Source organism: Cinclus cinclus, chromosome 3, assembly GCF_963662255.1.
Source record: "Cinclus cinclus chromosome 3, bCinCin1.1, whole genome shotgun sequence".
Classification (NCBI taxonomy): Eukaryota; Metazoa; Chordata; class Aves; order Passeriformes; family Cinclidae; genus Cinclus; species Cinclus cinclus.
In genome coordinates this window covers 93662459-93678120 of record NC_085048.1, presented here as the reverse complement: position 1 = coordinate 93678120, position 15662 = coordinate 93662459, and the positions used below count along the sequence as shown (strand labels likewise).

General features: G+C 37.5%; 1 protein-coding gene across 3 annotated transcripts in view; it reads left to right on the top strand.

Annotated features, from left to right (window-relative positions):
- The window catches only part of EPRS1 (glutamyl-prolyl-tRNA synthetase 1), a 38164-nt gene that overhangs the window by 13667 nt on the left and 8835 nt on the right, over positions 1 to 15662 (top strand). Inside the window, exons 10-25 of one of the 3 annotated variants that reach the window (XM_062490437.1) lie at positions 132 to 365; positions 1398 to 1482; positions 1892 to 1951; positions 4361 to 4471; positions 5989 to 6125; positions 6842 to 7049; positions 7501 to 7613; positions 8235 to 8352; positions 8457 to 8828; positions 10659 to 10907; positions 11485 to 11715; positions 12042 to 12307; positions 13305 to 13356; positions 14213 to 14422; positions 14568 to 14640; positions 15394 to 15473. In XM_062490437.1, the coding sequence (XP_062346421.1) occupies positions 132 to 365; positions 1398 to 1482; positions 1892 to 1951; positions 4361 to 4471; positions 5989 to 6125; positions 6842 to 7049; positions 7501 to 7613; positions 8235 to 8352; positions 8457 to 8828; positions 10659 to 10907; positions 11485 to 11715; positions 12042 to 12307; positions 13305 to 13356; positions 14213 to 14422; positions 14568 to 14640; positions 15394 to 15473 (2599 nt within the window). Of the gene's footprint in view, positions 1 to 131; positions 366 to 1397; positions 1483 to 1891; positions 1952 to 4360; positions 4472 to 5988; positions 6126 to 6841; positions 7050 to 7500; positions 7614 to 8234; positions 8353 to 8456; positions 8829 to 9762; positions 9994 to 10658; positions 10908 to 11484; positions 11716 to 12041; positions 12308 to 13304; positions 13357 to 14212; positions 14423 to 14567; positions 14641 to 15393; positions 15474 to 15662 lie in introns of all 3 variants that reach the window. The other 2 variants (XM_062490438.1, XM_062490439.1) reach the window with 2 other exon arrangements.

Below are 15662 nucleotides of genomic sequence, written 5' to 3'. Positions count from 1 at the left end.
ATCTGAAGGTTTTCAGGGTTATAGGTCATCAATATTTATAATACCTGAATAAAAATGTGGTAAATTTAAATGTTTAGGTGGGAGGAAAGTGTGATGTTCTGCCCTGCTAATTAAAGATCTTTTTTTGTCAGGGTTTATCCCACGTATGACTTTGCCTGCCCCATTGTTGATAGTATTGAAGGTGTCACACACGCACTGAGAACAACTGAATACCATGACAGAGATGAACAATTCTACTGGATTATTGAGGCTCTGGGCATAAGGAAACCATATATATGGGAGTATAGCAGGCTAAACCTCAACAACACTGTGCTCTCCAAGAGAAAGCTCACGTGGTTTGTCAACGAAGGCCTTGTGGATGGATGGTACGTTCCATGGCTCTAGGTCAGCACTGTTCCCTAAAATCTTTGTGACCAGCACATTCAGTTTTGCTTTGGGACAGTTTGAATGAATATTTAAACAATATTAAAGAATATAGAGTAATTACACTGGCTTCTGCATGTACAATGTGTCTGTTTCCTGCTCTACAGTAGCTGTGTACATACATATTTATATCCTGTAATAAACATGAGGCAGCTTATTTTTGGACTCTGGCTCTTGTTGTGGGTGGCATTTACACATTTTCCACCATTGAGTCATTGGTTGTTGTCGTTGGAGTCATTCCTAAACCATGCCACAAGAGGGCCTGGATTGAAGTATTTCTGGTCCCGTCCATCTAGTTAAATTCATCCCACTTCTCTCCCACCTGCCCTCACCTTCCTTCTGTTAATTTTTTCAGATTAATTCATTTGGGCAGATGGTGTTTGGTGGATTAGTTGTCTAGTTGTCAATGGAGTTGGAAACTTAGACTCCTAATTTATGCGTGGAGCCACTTGGCTAGAGCCAAATTTATCCTTTTCTGCCCCTGCCTGTTATTTTTTTCCCTAGAGGTGTAGCTGGTCTTATGATGACCTTTCCTTCCCTAAGCCTCTCCCATTAGGTCCTCAGCAAGGTTTGATTCATGTTCCCACCAAACTCAAGTGCTACCTTGCAGATTAGGCCTTTTTATTTCTTCCATAAGAGAAAAAAAATAATCTTAGATTTCTATTGCTTATATCAAGAGGTAGCATTATCACTTATTTCTAGTAACATTTTCTGAGTGCACTTGGAAAGGAAATAATGGATAGGAACATAACTTTTGCCTTGCTTGTTTTTGAGAGACCTAACTTTCTCCATACATTTTGTATGGATAAGCACTCAGTCTTCTCAGTTAGGTGTTCTCACCTAACTGTGAGTTCACCAAGTAAAATACACTGAGGCTGTGCCTTGCATGTGTGGCAGTCTTAGCAAAGTTCTTGATCTGTGTAGAATTTAGAAAATTTAGCATGTGACACTAATGGAATACCTTTTTCCACTAGGGATGACCCAAGATTTCCCACTGTGCGTGGTGTCCTGAGAAGAGGCATGACAGTTGAAGGGCTAAAACAGTTTATTGCTGCTCAGGTGGGTGTTTTCTTCTGATTCATTGAATCTCCCTTGATAAGTTTCACAAGTTTTTGTGAAGCTTCAGTTAATGTACTTGACAGTGGGAGGTTTCTTCTTTTGAAGATTTGCTACTTTGGTGTGTATTCCTTCAACAATGGTAGCATCTGTGAGTAGGTGTTGGCAGAATGGACTTGCAGGTTTCTTACTTGCAAAAGGTTTGTTTTGCAAGCTCAAAAAATTGTTTTCAGTGAAAGCAAACCATAGAGGGTTTTCAGTTTAAAGAACTTTGTTTCAAATTAGTCTAAGAGCTAGAATATTTCTATTAATGTGGTGTTGGTTTGGTTTGTTTTTTTTTTTTTTTGTTTTTTTTTTTTTTGGTTTTTTTTTTTTTTTTTTTTTTTTTTTTTTTTTTTTTTTTGTTTCCCAGGGCTCCTCTCGATCTGTTGTGAATATGGAGTGGGATAAAATCTGGTCCTTTAACAAAAAGGTATGTGTTTACTTGGATTTGATGCTACTCCTGGTATCCTCTTTCTAGGATATGTAGAGAATCCAGCGTTCATTGGAGTGCTTATCACAACAAGTAGCAGTTGCAGTATGCTGCATCATTTGGCACACTCTCAGGAAAATGGAATGTCCCCCCTTCTAACGGGAAGAAGCACCAATCCTGTTGATTCTCCTATACCAGTACTTACTTGCCTTCCTTAGTAGTACAGGAAAAGATAATGGTGTTTGCTGTAAATCTGATCTGAAAACTGCATTTCATTTTTCTGCTTTCAAGCTGCGAGCTATCTGTAAGAAGGTATTACTTAATGCTTTTTACCTTAGCATAGAGCTTACAGTGCTGTAAGCATACATAGCATAAGCTATCATTTTGCAGCTTCATAGCACAGTCACATTTGCTTGTATAACAGGAGCTCTACAAACCCACTGAAAATGCATTATTCCTAGTTTTCAAAGGCTGCCCACCTCTGGTTTGGCTGATTTGTCAACATAAACACAAATTTTCCCTGATTTGGTTCACGCGTGCCGTGTTTCCTTTCTGTGGCAAAAGGATGAACGCACTGCGTGCTCTGCCTGGGGAGATAAATCCAGCACTGCTGGAGTTTCTGACTGAATGGCAAATCAGGAATATTGCATCTTGACATGATGAGTTGCTTTTTGGCAGCAGATGCTTGGACACTATAATAAGGCGATTTGTTTTCATGAGGATTGCATATTTTGTGTGATTGTGGAAATACCTGTTATTTTGCATTGGGATTCCTGCTTGGTTTTGCTGAGACAGTACCCAGATCTGTTCATTTAAATAGTTTTTGCTTGTCTGGCATGTGTCTTGTATTTCTTCATGTATTTTGCATTTGATTTGCTACATACATGTAGGTTTATGAATTGGTTCTTTCTGTTGCTGCATAAATATTTATGACTAACATTTATGACTGACATGATTTAAAATTTTTTGACTAACATCTGGTTTGAGGGGAAGAATCCACAATGAATTGCCAAGGCTAATTTTTTTAAATGACTTTTAAACTGAGCTTCTTAGACCTCTGACTCAGCTCCTTGTGCAGCACCATATTTATTAGCCAAATTTATTTACATGTGGCTGTGCAGATTGTAAGCTGTCTGCAATATGAGCAAAACTGGCTCCTTACAGCTCAAAGACTTTATCAGTGTGACAACTCATATTTTATATGTGATCCTGTAATTTTTAGTGCCTGATGAGGGATTGTGTTATTTAATGAATAAAATAAAGAGTCTGGTAATACTACTATAAAAGTCTGGTCATTAAATTATCAAAATTATGATATTAAATGATATAATACTCTTATGTTTTGAGATACATACAGAAGTCCTTTTTCAGAGTGTATATCTAACATTTAGGAGTCTGACTTCAGATTTATGAGACTACTAAATTATAAAAGTGCATCTTCTTAAAAGTATATCATCATATCACTTTATAAAGCTCATGTCAAGTAATTAGAAGTTAAGTACTTCTTTCCAAAATATAGAAAAATATATAGCTGTGTAGCTTTTCACTTGAGCAGGAATAAACCAAGGAGAGCAAAAATCACTTTATATTAATAAAAGCAGGTGCTTTCCTTTGTGTTAGTTTGCAGTTAACCTGGTAGATCTCTGATACTCCTTTTGACCTTAGATGACTGCTTTACCTTAGTTATGTATTTAAGTGCCTCTGAACAGTTTGACAAACCAGTATTTCAGGTATAAGAAAAGCTGTGAGAAACTATAGTAGCTAAGTTTGATAAAGGGCAGTAAAAATACAGGAAGACATCCTAGTGGTACCTTTTTCTTGCCAAACTCATGTTGTAGAAATGCTAATGAAGTCAATATTATGGTATTGCCTTATTATAGTATCTTATGTGTCTGTAGTAAAATTGCAGACTTGATTGGTGCCTCCTCTGTAGCCAGTTCTGTCATTGATTCTGTTGGATTTTCTGATCTGGAAAATGAATGAGATCAGGTCTTGTGCTGCTGGAAAAAGAATAAACTCCACTTAAAAATTACTGCTTTAAATTTAGCAGAGAAAAGGCAGTTCAGATGTAATAGTTTGTGCACAGTAAAACTATATCAGAGTACATTTTTGTGCCTGGCTTGGAAGGCATTGGGACATAATTATGGTTACTTCTGCTGTCAGTAGTACCCAATCCAGTTTTTACTCAGAGTATTTTAGCAAAGATTGGAAATTGTCAAGTATTACCACTATTTTCTCACTATTCTGTAGCTTTTGATGAAAATGACATTACAGTGAACTTTGAAAAAATGCAGTAACATAAAGAATACCAGTTAATATTCCTTCTTTTTTGTGGTTATTGTTTTGTAAAGCACCTTATTTCTCTGTCAGTGGCATACATTTATGATCCACCTAATTTGTTTTCTGTAGGTTATAGACCCAGTAGCACCTCGGTACACTGCTTTACTGAAAGATGCAGTCGTCCCAGTAAATATTCCTGGAGCTCAAGAGGAGATGAAAGAAGTGGCTAAACATCCAAAGGTTCTTGTTTTAATTAATATTCTCGTACTGCAGCTCAGTAAGGTTGGGAAGTACCTTGGCATGAAACAGTCAGGAAAGAGAGTCCTGCTTTTAGCTTGCTCAAATAGCATGAGATCTGTACAAGGGTACTTTCTTTTTGCCTCAGAATTGTCAAAAACTGTGCTACTACTAAACATGTTTGTTCTTTTAAGAGGGAGCTGTTTTTATAAATATATAGAGTACATATAAAAGGGGCCCTAAACGGGCTCTCTGGGACTTTTCAGAAGAGGTGGGGCATTAGAAGCCTGGAGTGCTGCTCCAGCTGGTTTTCCTATTGTTAGATGCTAACTTTCACAGAGAAGTTAAATATTAAATTTTATTTAAGCTTTATGGCTATAGTGTGCTAGACACTCTTCATCCATTAACAGTGAGGTGTTTTTTAAGTGTTTGATAAAATCAGGGTTTATGTGGAGAGGTAATATATTAACCTGTTGATTCTGTCAATCTCTGGATTTTAAATATGACTTTTACATTTGTGTAGCAAATAGCTCTTATCAAAAGCTAAGAACTTGCTGATTTGATACTTTGATAGTATCCAATAAACAGAATATTTTCCTTTCAAAGGGGAATGTGGTACTGATACAACTGTTTCTTGGTGCTACAATTAACAAAGATGCTTTCCTTTGACTCTCATGTCTAAAATTGTGCTTAAACTTCACTGAAAGCATCCCTTAGTTATACTTACATAGACTTACACTGAGAAATGAGTGAATATTGCTAAGGTTTTGCTTCATTCCTTTGTTTTGATTTTGTTGCTCTGAGTGTTCCTGTAGCCATTTCTTGTAACTGAGAAGTAGGCATTGGGTTTCCCCTCTTCCCCATGGCTGATAACAAGGAAACAGGTTTTGAGCAGATGCAAGTGAGAGTTGTGACTGTTCAAGGCTCAAAATGTCTGAAGTTTGGTCAGATACAAGCCAGCATATTGAAACATTGATAGTACCACTAAATGATGCCTCCAATATCTAATGAAATAAATACTGTCCAGAAGAAACAAATTAAAAATTTCTGACCAGCTGAAAAGGTCTGAGCTCGCAGCTGTTGGCCTTTTTTAGAAAATAAAAGTTGATCTCAATTGCTGAGATACTTTAAAGCTGAGCATTTTATAAGTGATGTGGTTCTGGTTTCCATCTTTACAAATCTATGCAGCTGAAAGAAGCTCCATATATATTTCCATAATAACTTTATAAAAAAGCAAAAATGAGAGTTCTGAAAATAGCTTTGAAGGGAGTTTGTGTAGCAAAATGGAAACTTGAGAAAAACTTTGGGTTTACCTGTGAGATCTTAAAGATGTGTGGACCTTAAGGAAATGGAATATACCATCAGTGGATTTTTGGAATGTGCTGTCAGAAGAATGTGGGCAACACCTGTGAGCAAGAAACTGGAGAGAGCTTTGGAAAAATATTGTAGCTTTGCATTACTGTTATGGTCCATCTTCTGTCTTCATCTGTTGTCTTTGAAACATAAACCATTATTCACAGAATGCTGACGTTGGGTTGAAGCCTGTGTGGTACAGCTCCAGAGTCCTCATCGAGGGCGCAGATGCAGAGACCCTGGCGGAGGGAGAGGTGGTTACCTTCATAAACTGGGGCAATGTCGTCATCACCAAAATAAGCAGGTAACCTGTTTAGTGACAGATGAAATTCATTTTTAGTTTTCAGATTTTTGTTGCTTTTTCTTTTAACAGGAAGCTTGTCACAGTAAAGAATTAATGGTTGGCCATATACGTCGATTCTATGATCCCGTATCTATAAATCTGCTTTGAAATGTGGCATGAAACTGCATGTTAGCATAGAGTGCATTTTACTGTAGGTTCTGGTTTGAAATCATTAATCAGTCCTGATACTGCCTGTCGCTCTCATCCAGTGCTGTCCATGATTCTGTGGTAATATTGCCACTGTAAAACAGCTTTTTCAGACAGAAAAAATCACCCAGGATTTTAACAACTTTCACCCTGTAACAAATACTGTTTTTCCATACTGAGAAACCAAACCTGTCACAGTTTCAATTGCACGACTGTTGAGGTGGGGAAGGAGACCATTTAATGTCATCATAGTATCTTTGAAGTGGTTGTGTTGAGACAGTGCCCAAATGTGGTGAGCTCTGGTAGGGAGCATAAACATGCAAAGATTTCCCCCCCCCCCCCCCCGTGCTTTTTACTCTATATTAAGATTTAAGACAACAAACTTAATGTAGACCTTCAACAGCAGTGAATGAACTCCTTCATTTTCTGAGATTCACAGTTCAAAAATAAACTGTGAACACTTATTTTTGTAGTATTGAATCAGAACTGATCATTTAGGCTGTACCGTTTCAATTTCTGTTTTCCTGTAGAAATTCAAGTGGAAAAATTGTGTCCATCGATGCCAAGTTGAACTTAGATAATAAGGACTTCAAAAAAACTACTAAGATCACTTGGCTGGCAGAAACTCCACATGCACCCCTCATCCCAACTGTCTGTGTTAATTATGAGCATCTGATCACTAAGCCAGTTCTAGGTAAAGATGAAGACTTCAAGCAGTATATCAACCGAAATAGCAAGGTGAGTTACATTTTTGTCCCTTTTAATTCCACTAAACTTAATGTTGTTTGTTTTTGTTTTTGTTTGGGTTTTTTTTTACATTCACTGTTTCTAGTTGCTCTTTTTAAAATTTAATTGGTTGTGTGTCAAACAGATAAATTGTGCCGGTGTATCTAGTTTCTTTGTTTCCATGTAACCTGTCATAATCTCAAAATTAAAATATAACTCTTGTTTGTTTTCAGTTGTCACTGAGCTTTTACATGTCTGAGACCAATAGTTTGGGTTTTTGTTGTGATACATTCTTATGATATGGCATCTTTTTGCTAGTACTTTTTCTGCTGCTGCTGGAATTAAGTAACATTTTGACACTTTGAAAAGGAGATAATCACCACTATCCTTCTACGTCTCTACTGTATTTCTTGCTGTTCCTTTGCTGTATTAGACATGGACTGATTTCTTTTAACACTTACAGCAAGAAGAGCTGATGCTGGGTGATCCGTGCCTTAAGGAGTTAAAAAAAGGAGACATCATACAACTTCAGAGGAGAGGATTTTTTATTTGTGATCAGCCCTATGAGCCAGTGAGGTAAGTTACCTGGGAATGGTCTAAACAGACTTCACAGAATTTGCTTTAGCTTCTTGTGTTTTAGTGTTTTCCCATACACACATTGGCAAGAGTAATGTCATCTGCAAATATTTTCCCCATTACTATGATCTTTCTGGGGAATATCTCTGTGGCCTGGCATGGCTTGTATTTTGCACGTTCCTGCCTCTTCAAACTGTCTTAAGCCAAGTATGTGGCACTTGAGGTGCACCCCACCTAACCTGGACTTGGTAATGAGGTCATGGTTTCATTGTGATTTGAAGTATAGAAATTAAGGAGCAGTGCTATGGAACTAAACAGGCATTTTTCCAATTAGACTCTGCACATACTATTGAATTGTAACACAAGCTATCAAAACATCTACATGTAATTATAACATAAGTATATAAATATTATAAAAAAAGGAAAACTTGCATGTAAGTGGAATCATTGCAGATCCCTAATTACGTAAATGTAGGTAATTAAAGCTGTGTACAAAGAAACCTGCAGTTGTGTGAGAGCATCTTTTAGAAAGAGTAGCTAATTTGTTTCAATAAATGTTTGATATTTATCTTGTATTTCCTTTTTTCTTTACTGTTGTGTTTTCTATAAATCCTTTTATAGCCCTTACAGCTGTAAAGATGCCCCGTGCATTTTGATTTACATCCCTGATGGACACACTAAAGAAATGCCAACATCTGGGTCAAAAGAGAAGGCCAAAGCTGAAACTGCAAAGAAAGAGGTAAACTGGTGATTTAGGAAAGTACCATAAAGTGTATTACTATACATCTGTTTCTGTACAAGATTACATGTTGAATACTTGGCTTTTTTTTTTCCTTTTGTAAGGCTAGTTCAGCTGTAAAAGGAAAATCTGCTCCAGTTGTTGGTCATGCCTCTACTCCAGCCTGTACTGTATCTGAAGGTCACCTGATCATCTACAACAAGGTGGCTGCACAGGGTGATGTAGTTCGTGACTTGAAGGCTAAGAAGGCAGCAAAGGAAGATATTGATAAAGCTGTGAAACAGCTGCTGGCCTTGAAAGCAGAATACAAAGAGAAGACAGGCCAGGAGTATAAGCCAGGAAATCCTCCAGTATCTGGAACTGCACAGTCATCAAAGCTTGAGACCTCTGGTACCCTGGACAGTAAAGCTCTGTATGATAAAGTAGCAGAACAAGGAGAAGTAGTCAGAAAACTGAAAGCTGAGAAAGCATCTAAGGTGATGATTAAAATAATCCTTTGGCTTGGTCTGGGTTTGCATGGCCATTGTTCTCTGTCTGTGGAGGTGAATGGGTGCTTATGTATCCAGGGTTTTTATAGTGGTCATCATTTGGACTGGGCTCTGTTCTGTCAAGACTTGTGTTTTCCAACACTTACTTTTTCAGTTATGTTTGTATGGCCAAGTTTGTATTGGTGAATTCCCGTAATTCCCAAGCTGGTACTCTGAAATATGGACAGAATTTACCCAACAGCAAGAGTTAAGTATCCAAATCAAGTCCTTGAGATTAAAATGCCCTGGCAATTTCTTTAATTTTTAACTCAGTATGGTCAAATTATGTGACTTCATAGGATTGAATTGTTGCTGTTTAGATCTTAAAACAAAGCTCCAAAACCAGAAAGGGAAAATCCAAATGCCACAGATGTTTTTGTGACATCTTCCTCTCTGTAAACGTATATTGCAAAGATAGCTAGTTTTAGCTGTGTTATTTCTTTCCTTTCTAATGCAGAAAATCAAGAGTGGGAAAATAGCATAGTTTGCTTCATGGTTAAATAATGTTGATAGTTGTAGTGTGTCTTGGTGGCACCATAAAATCTATATAAATGGAAAGATCTAAATGATTTTATTGTTATAATTTTACTTAGGACTGTTAGGGTTATATATCCCTTAAGAGGAGTTACTTTGTTAAAATAAGAAAGTAGTAGAGAGAATTTCTCTGAGTAACTCTGCTAAGTACTTAGGAAAATTGAATAGGTGCACATAAACTGCAGGTCTTTTTATGAACATACTTATGTATGTACATAATGTACATACATATAAATACATAAATGTAAATACATATAAATACATATGTACATTTATGTATGTACTCTTGAGAGTCTTACATCTATATCTTTTTTCCTCCCTCTTTCTGCCCCTTTCTCTCTTCTTTCAGGAGGAGATAGGTGCTGCTGTGGAAGTCCTTTTATCCCTAAAGGCTGAATATAAGCAACAGACAGGCCAGGAGTACAAGCCTGGAAGCCCACCTGTGGTCCTTGTCCCTCCTCAGTGTTCTCCTGTTCCCACTCCTCCATCCCCATGTCCAGTAGACAGCAAGGCTCTGTACAGCAAAGTAGCTCAACAAGGAGAAGTGGTCCGCAAGCTCAAATCGGAGAAAGCTTCAAAGGTGTTCTCCCTGTGGATGCTTCTGAGTGGAACAGTGTCTTCAGTTTAGGCTAAAACCCAATAGAAGGTTTTGTGAAATTTGAGGAGCAAAACATAAGCAAGTTCCATGAAGTGCTTTCCCAAATTCTTTTGAGCTGATGATACAGCTGATTGCATGAGTTCTGAGTTATTGCATGGAAAATAAGTTCTTTTTTTAGTCATGCAAGATAAGCGAAGCAGAGGATAGGCAGTAACTTAAAGGAAGGGCTATAACTTGGAGCCAGAATGGCAGTAATAAATTTCGGAGTTAGCTGATCATGACCAAAGAACCATTATTTTTTCAGAGTCCATGTATTTGCTGCTGTTCTCCAGTGTGCAACACATGGACTGCTTTAACTGGAGGGGACTAAGCCACCTAAATGGGAGGCTTTTATGGTGCAGAAATCATCCCTTACCTACACTACCTGATTTGGTCCTTTGGTGTAGGACTTGTAGGTATTCTGGCTAAGAAGTTTTACCACAGTATTTAATAATAACAACTTAGATTAACAGGATAGCTGTAAAAGTTTTATTACAACAGCTGTGTTCGTGCAGTCCTAGTAAAGCTTGTGTTATCTCAGCTATTGTGTTACACCTCTGTTATTTCTACCCTTATCTGCAACTGCTGTTTTTTCTCTCTTGCTTTAGGAACAAGTAGATGAGGCTGTGAAAATTCTTTTAAGCCTAAAAGCAGACTATAAACAAAAGACAGGTCAAGAGTACAAGCCTGGAAATCCACCCTCAACCCCGCCTTGTCTATCTTCTACTGCACTTCCATCTCCTGTCTGCTGCAGTAACTTTGAAAGCTGTAGCTTAGTGAATGGCAAAGCACTTTATGACACTGTAGCTGAGCAAGGGGAAGCGGTACGCAGACTCAAGGCAGAGAAAGCTTCCAAGGTACAACAGGCATTGGAGTGAACAATTGTAATCATGACCACATTTTACCGCTGGGAGGAAGTCTTTCACCAAGTGGTGATGAAATTCCCCTATGTCCAGGTCATGCATGGTCTGATAATGCCAAGCAGAACTGTTCTGGTGCTGGGTACTTTCTTGACTCAGATATAAGAAGTCAAACTTAACCTCTCATATCTAGGTGAATAGGCATGAGTATGGCAGATGTTGACCTTGCAGAAGGGTTTAATGTATTTTACTATCTCTTGCTGTGTTTGGGACAAGTGACTGTTTAAGTATCTAGTGTGCTGCAGCATCAGCAAGACTTTTCAAAACTAGACAGATTCAGTGATGGTTGTGAAAAAGAGTACAAGACAAAGCCTGCAGCTTTTTAGGCACTTCTGGGGGGCGTGTTTTCTGCCTGTATTTCTACCTTGCAAAATTGGTTTTGGTGTTGGGTTGTTTTTTTGGGGGGCTTTTTTGTTGGTTGGTGAGGTTGGTTTCATAGCCTGATAATCACTGCTTCTGGCCAGTGCTCTCTTTAATTCTCAGCAGTAAATCTTGCTTTTTGTCCTCCACACAGGATCAAATAGATGAAGCAGTAAAACTCCTCCTTTCTCTAAAAGCTGACTACAAGGAGAAGACTGGGCAGGAGTACAAGCCAGGACACCCACCAGCAGCTCAGGAGGCTTTGCCTCAGACATCAAACACAGTACCCAGTGGTCCAGACACTCCTGAAGCTAAAGCCCTGTTTAGCAAAGTAGCTCTTCAAGGAGATGAAGTTAGGAAATTAAAAGCAGAAAAAGCAGACAAGGTAATAATATATACACTGTAGTGTAAAAATGTAATATATGTATTTAAATCTAAAACTCTCCTTGAAATTTAATGTGATTATGGGAATTAGGAAAGTACCTTTACAGTAGGCAGCATTTGAATTCTGAGATCTGAAACATACTTTTAAAATTAGATATACTGTTGCATATGACCCTTTAAAATGTCAGCACCTGAAACTTACATGTTAGCTTGTGCAGATTTTTCTGCCAACAGTCTGTGAATGTCCATAATGCTGTATAGATTTTTACAGAACCATATTATTCCAGTGATTTCTCTGTAATTTTTTTTTTCTTTTTGTTCTTCAAGGAAAAGATAGATGTGGCTGTTAAAGAACTTCTTCAGTTGAAGGCCCAGTATAAGTCTGTTGCAGGAGTTGACTATAAACCAGTATCTGCTAGTGGTGTAGATGACAAAGACAAAAAGAAGAAAGAAAAGGAGAACAAATCTGAAAAGCAGAGTAAGCAACAGAAGCAAAGTGATGGCCCCAAAAAAGAACCTTTGCAAGGACAGAGTGGTAATGAGCGCTCCTCAGACGGATCAGGAGAGGGCCAAGGCCCTAAGAAACAAACCAGGTAAAGATGCAGTCTTTAATCTTATTGGGTAGAAGCATCGGCTGTCTACCTCTGTTCAGATTTGGTTTGATACAAGTATCATTTCACTTGAAAGTGTGGACATTTGCAAAATAACTCTGTTGATTTTCATGTTCAGGATTGAGGCAAAATCAAGTTACCAAAGTTGATTTAGTGTCAGTTGTACTTCAGCATCCTGTATTGTTACCATCACTGAGAAGTTTTTGTGCTTATTATTTGCTTCTGCAAATGTGCTGCTGTGTCTTGATGAAAGTTTAGAGGTCTTTTTACAGCAGGTATTATGCAGCGCTATGTATTTCCTGTTCCATGTACATAAATCATATATTAGAGGCAGAGATGTGGTTATTTTGTATAGAAATAATGCCAGAAAAAATCTATTTCCCACCTTTAAAACTTCTCTGTAGAGATAAAAAACCTTTACTTTTGTGTTCTGTCGTTTGAGTCTGGTGAGTTTAGTCTTCTTTAGAATCTTGCAGTTTTATTGGCTATCTTCATTTTGAGGTAGGGTGAGTTTTCTGTCTCAGACAATGTGACTGACATTCACATGAATGGTGAATTTGAGTTGCATATCTTTCCTGAAATTGTAGGTACTGGCGAGGTAGGAAATATTTAAAATAAAGACCAAAACAGCTCACACACAGGTCTAGTTAAACTTAAGTTCTTACTGGACTGGTTACTGGTGGTTGGGTTTTTTAATGTGTTGTTGTGAGATTCTTTAATACAGCTGTAGTGAGAATTAGAAGGGTTCAAACTATACTAGAAAACTGGAGCTATTCTTATTAAATATTTCTGTTGTGGTAAGGAAATGCTAGCAACTCCCACCAGCCAAAACTTAGCATTTTGATGTAAAACTGAAACATACTCTTCCAACTTATTATGCCATACTTCCTGCCCCAAAATAAAAGAGAAAATAAAAGGTTTAGGGTAAGTTCTGCTAAATGCTGAACAGCACAAATCTGGTTCTTTTGTCATACCACAGGCTGGGTCTAGAAGCTAAAAAAGAAGAAAATCTTTCAGAATGGTTCTCTCAGGTAAGTGCACATCAGTTGGATTTAATTGTCTGTTATAAATCAGTGTCTGTTTGGGATTTACATCTTTCTGTTTGAGTCTCTTTTTTTTTTTTTTTTCAATATAAAGCAAAGCATTTGCTCTTTCCTATGCTATATGTTGTCACCATGGTCTTAAATAGAAATGCCTTGGAGTAAAGAGCTGAATAAAGTTAGGAAGCTGTAAAAAGGATGAGTGTCAACCGCCCAATCTCATATATATAATACATATATGATTTTCTTGATTCATACCTGGATTTCTCTTCTCTAAGAGTACAAAACTGAATCGATATTATGGGAATTTCACAGACTTGAGAGTTTTATTTCAGCTCAAGGTGATGCATAATGAAAGTTAATATCTGTTGATATTGAACAATTTTGCTGGCTTGTGAGATTGAAAACAACCCGAGTAGAGATGATTAGTTTAGATTAGTCTTGTTTTGAGAGACTGTAAATAGCTGTCAGTAGTGTATATTTCCTGTCAGTAGTATAATTTTTGCCCGTACTCTAAAGAATAAAATTCTCTTCTGATATGAGCTAGAGATGTTTCTTAGGGAAATACAGGTTTTTTGTTCCTGGAAAGTAGCTATAGTCTCTTACTTGGGTTCATGAAATTCAGTTTTAGCTAAGTGTTTGCATTTTTCAGACCTATTATTAAACTTAATGTTCCTGGTTAATTCTCTCTACATAATACAAGTGACCTGAAAGTATGTCTTAGCTACTAACAATCTGAGCGGTTTTAAGTAGGAGACTTCTCTTGGATTGCATGACACACACTTGAATTACTGAATGTTCTCAGTGTACAAACTCAAGCTTCAGCATCTGATTAATCTTTTGCAAGGTGATCACAAAATCAGAGATGATTGAATACTATGATGTGAGTGGCTGTTACATTCTTCGTCCTTGGGCTCACGCTATTTGGGAAGCCATCAAAGACTTCTTTGATGCAGAGATCAAGAAACTTGGAGTGGAAAACTGCTACTTCCCCATGTTTGTGTCCCAGGCTGCCTTAGAGACAGAGAAGTCTCATATTGCTGACTTTGCTCCTGAGGTACACTTCAAAACTTCATTTTATTCTGACTGTAAGAAAACCCAACCATTTAGTCTGCAGCTGGGTATGAAAGTAAGTTTGGGGTTGGAGGATTTTTTTCCGAACTTGTTTTGTTTGAATTTTTTTTCTTCTCTCCTTTTTTTAGGTTGCTTGGGTCACAAGATCTGGAAAAACAGAACTGGCTGAACCAATTGCTATACGTCCCACAAGTGAAACAGGTGGGCCTCTTTTCATGTAGTTTGGCTGTAAATTTATATGTGAAGTTTTGCATATAGTGTAGCTGACAGACAAGAGTCCCTTCTGAAAAGTGGAAGCCCCCATTTTTCAGAGTGTTTTCTGTAATTTCTTAGGAAAATTTCCTAATTTTGCTGCTGCTCATAGCAGGTTCCCTTAAATAGACACTTTCAGGAAAAGCCAACTCAAGGAATTTTTTTCATTAATATCCTGAAGACTGACTTTGTCTGAAAACACATTTGTTTAGTTGGTTTATAGTGTTTATAAGGAAGTTTTTTCAACTCATAGTTCACTTCAGTTTGGCACGTGTTTTGACTGTGACCGTTCCTCTAAGTAATTTAAACGAGCATTTTAAGACCCAAGGCTGGATGAGTTTTTAATTGAGTCAGTTCTACTATAGCATCCTGAAATCTTGAGGTCAGTGAGTTCCTTGTTGTGAACCTGGGTGTATTTTACCATACTGTAAGCCAGTGACTCATACACAGTGTCATTAATTAATAAGCTTTGGGTTATACTTTGACCAGCAGCAACCAAGCTCTTTTGCAGAGACTCGGAATGAAGTGAAAATACTCTGGTGAAAATATTATGTATTAAGACAAAAAATGTATTTCAAAGGAAATGAAACATAAAAGCATAATTATCACAGCAGAGACTGTTAAGCTTATATGTAGCAAAAGGAAAAATTTGACATAAATGTCTTTATTGTGTGGAGACTCAAAGCTTCTTTCTTTTCACAGTCATGTATCCTTCCTATGCAAAGTGGGTGCAGTCACACAGGGATCTTCCTATCAAGCTTAATCAATGGTGCAGTGTTGTGGTATGTATAACCAATTTCTGAGTACCTCTTCTTATCACAAATGCAGTGTAGGAGAGTTATTCCCTCTGGACTTGGCAGGATCATACTGATTACAGCGCATATTTCAAGGCAAAATTATTACCATGGTTTATATGGTATGTTTTTCTCAGTGTTTCTAATAAAACATTCTTTATCAATGTATGTGGTTGA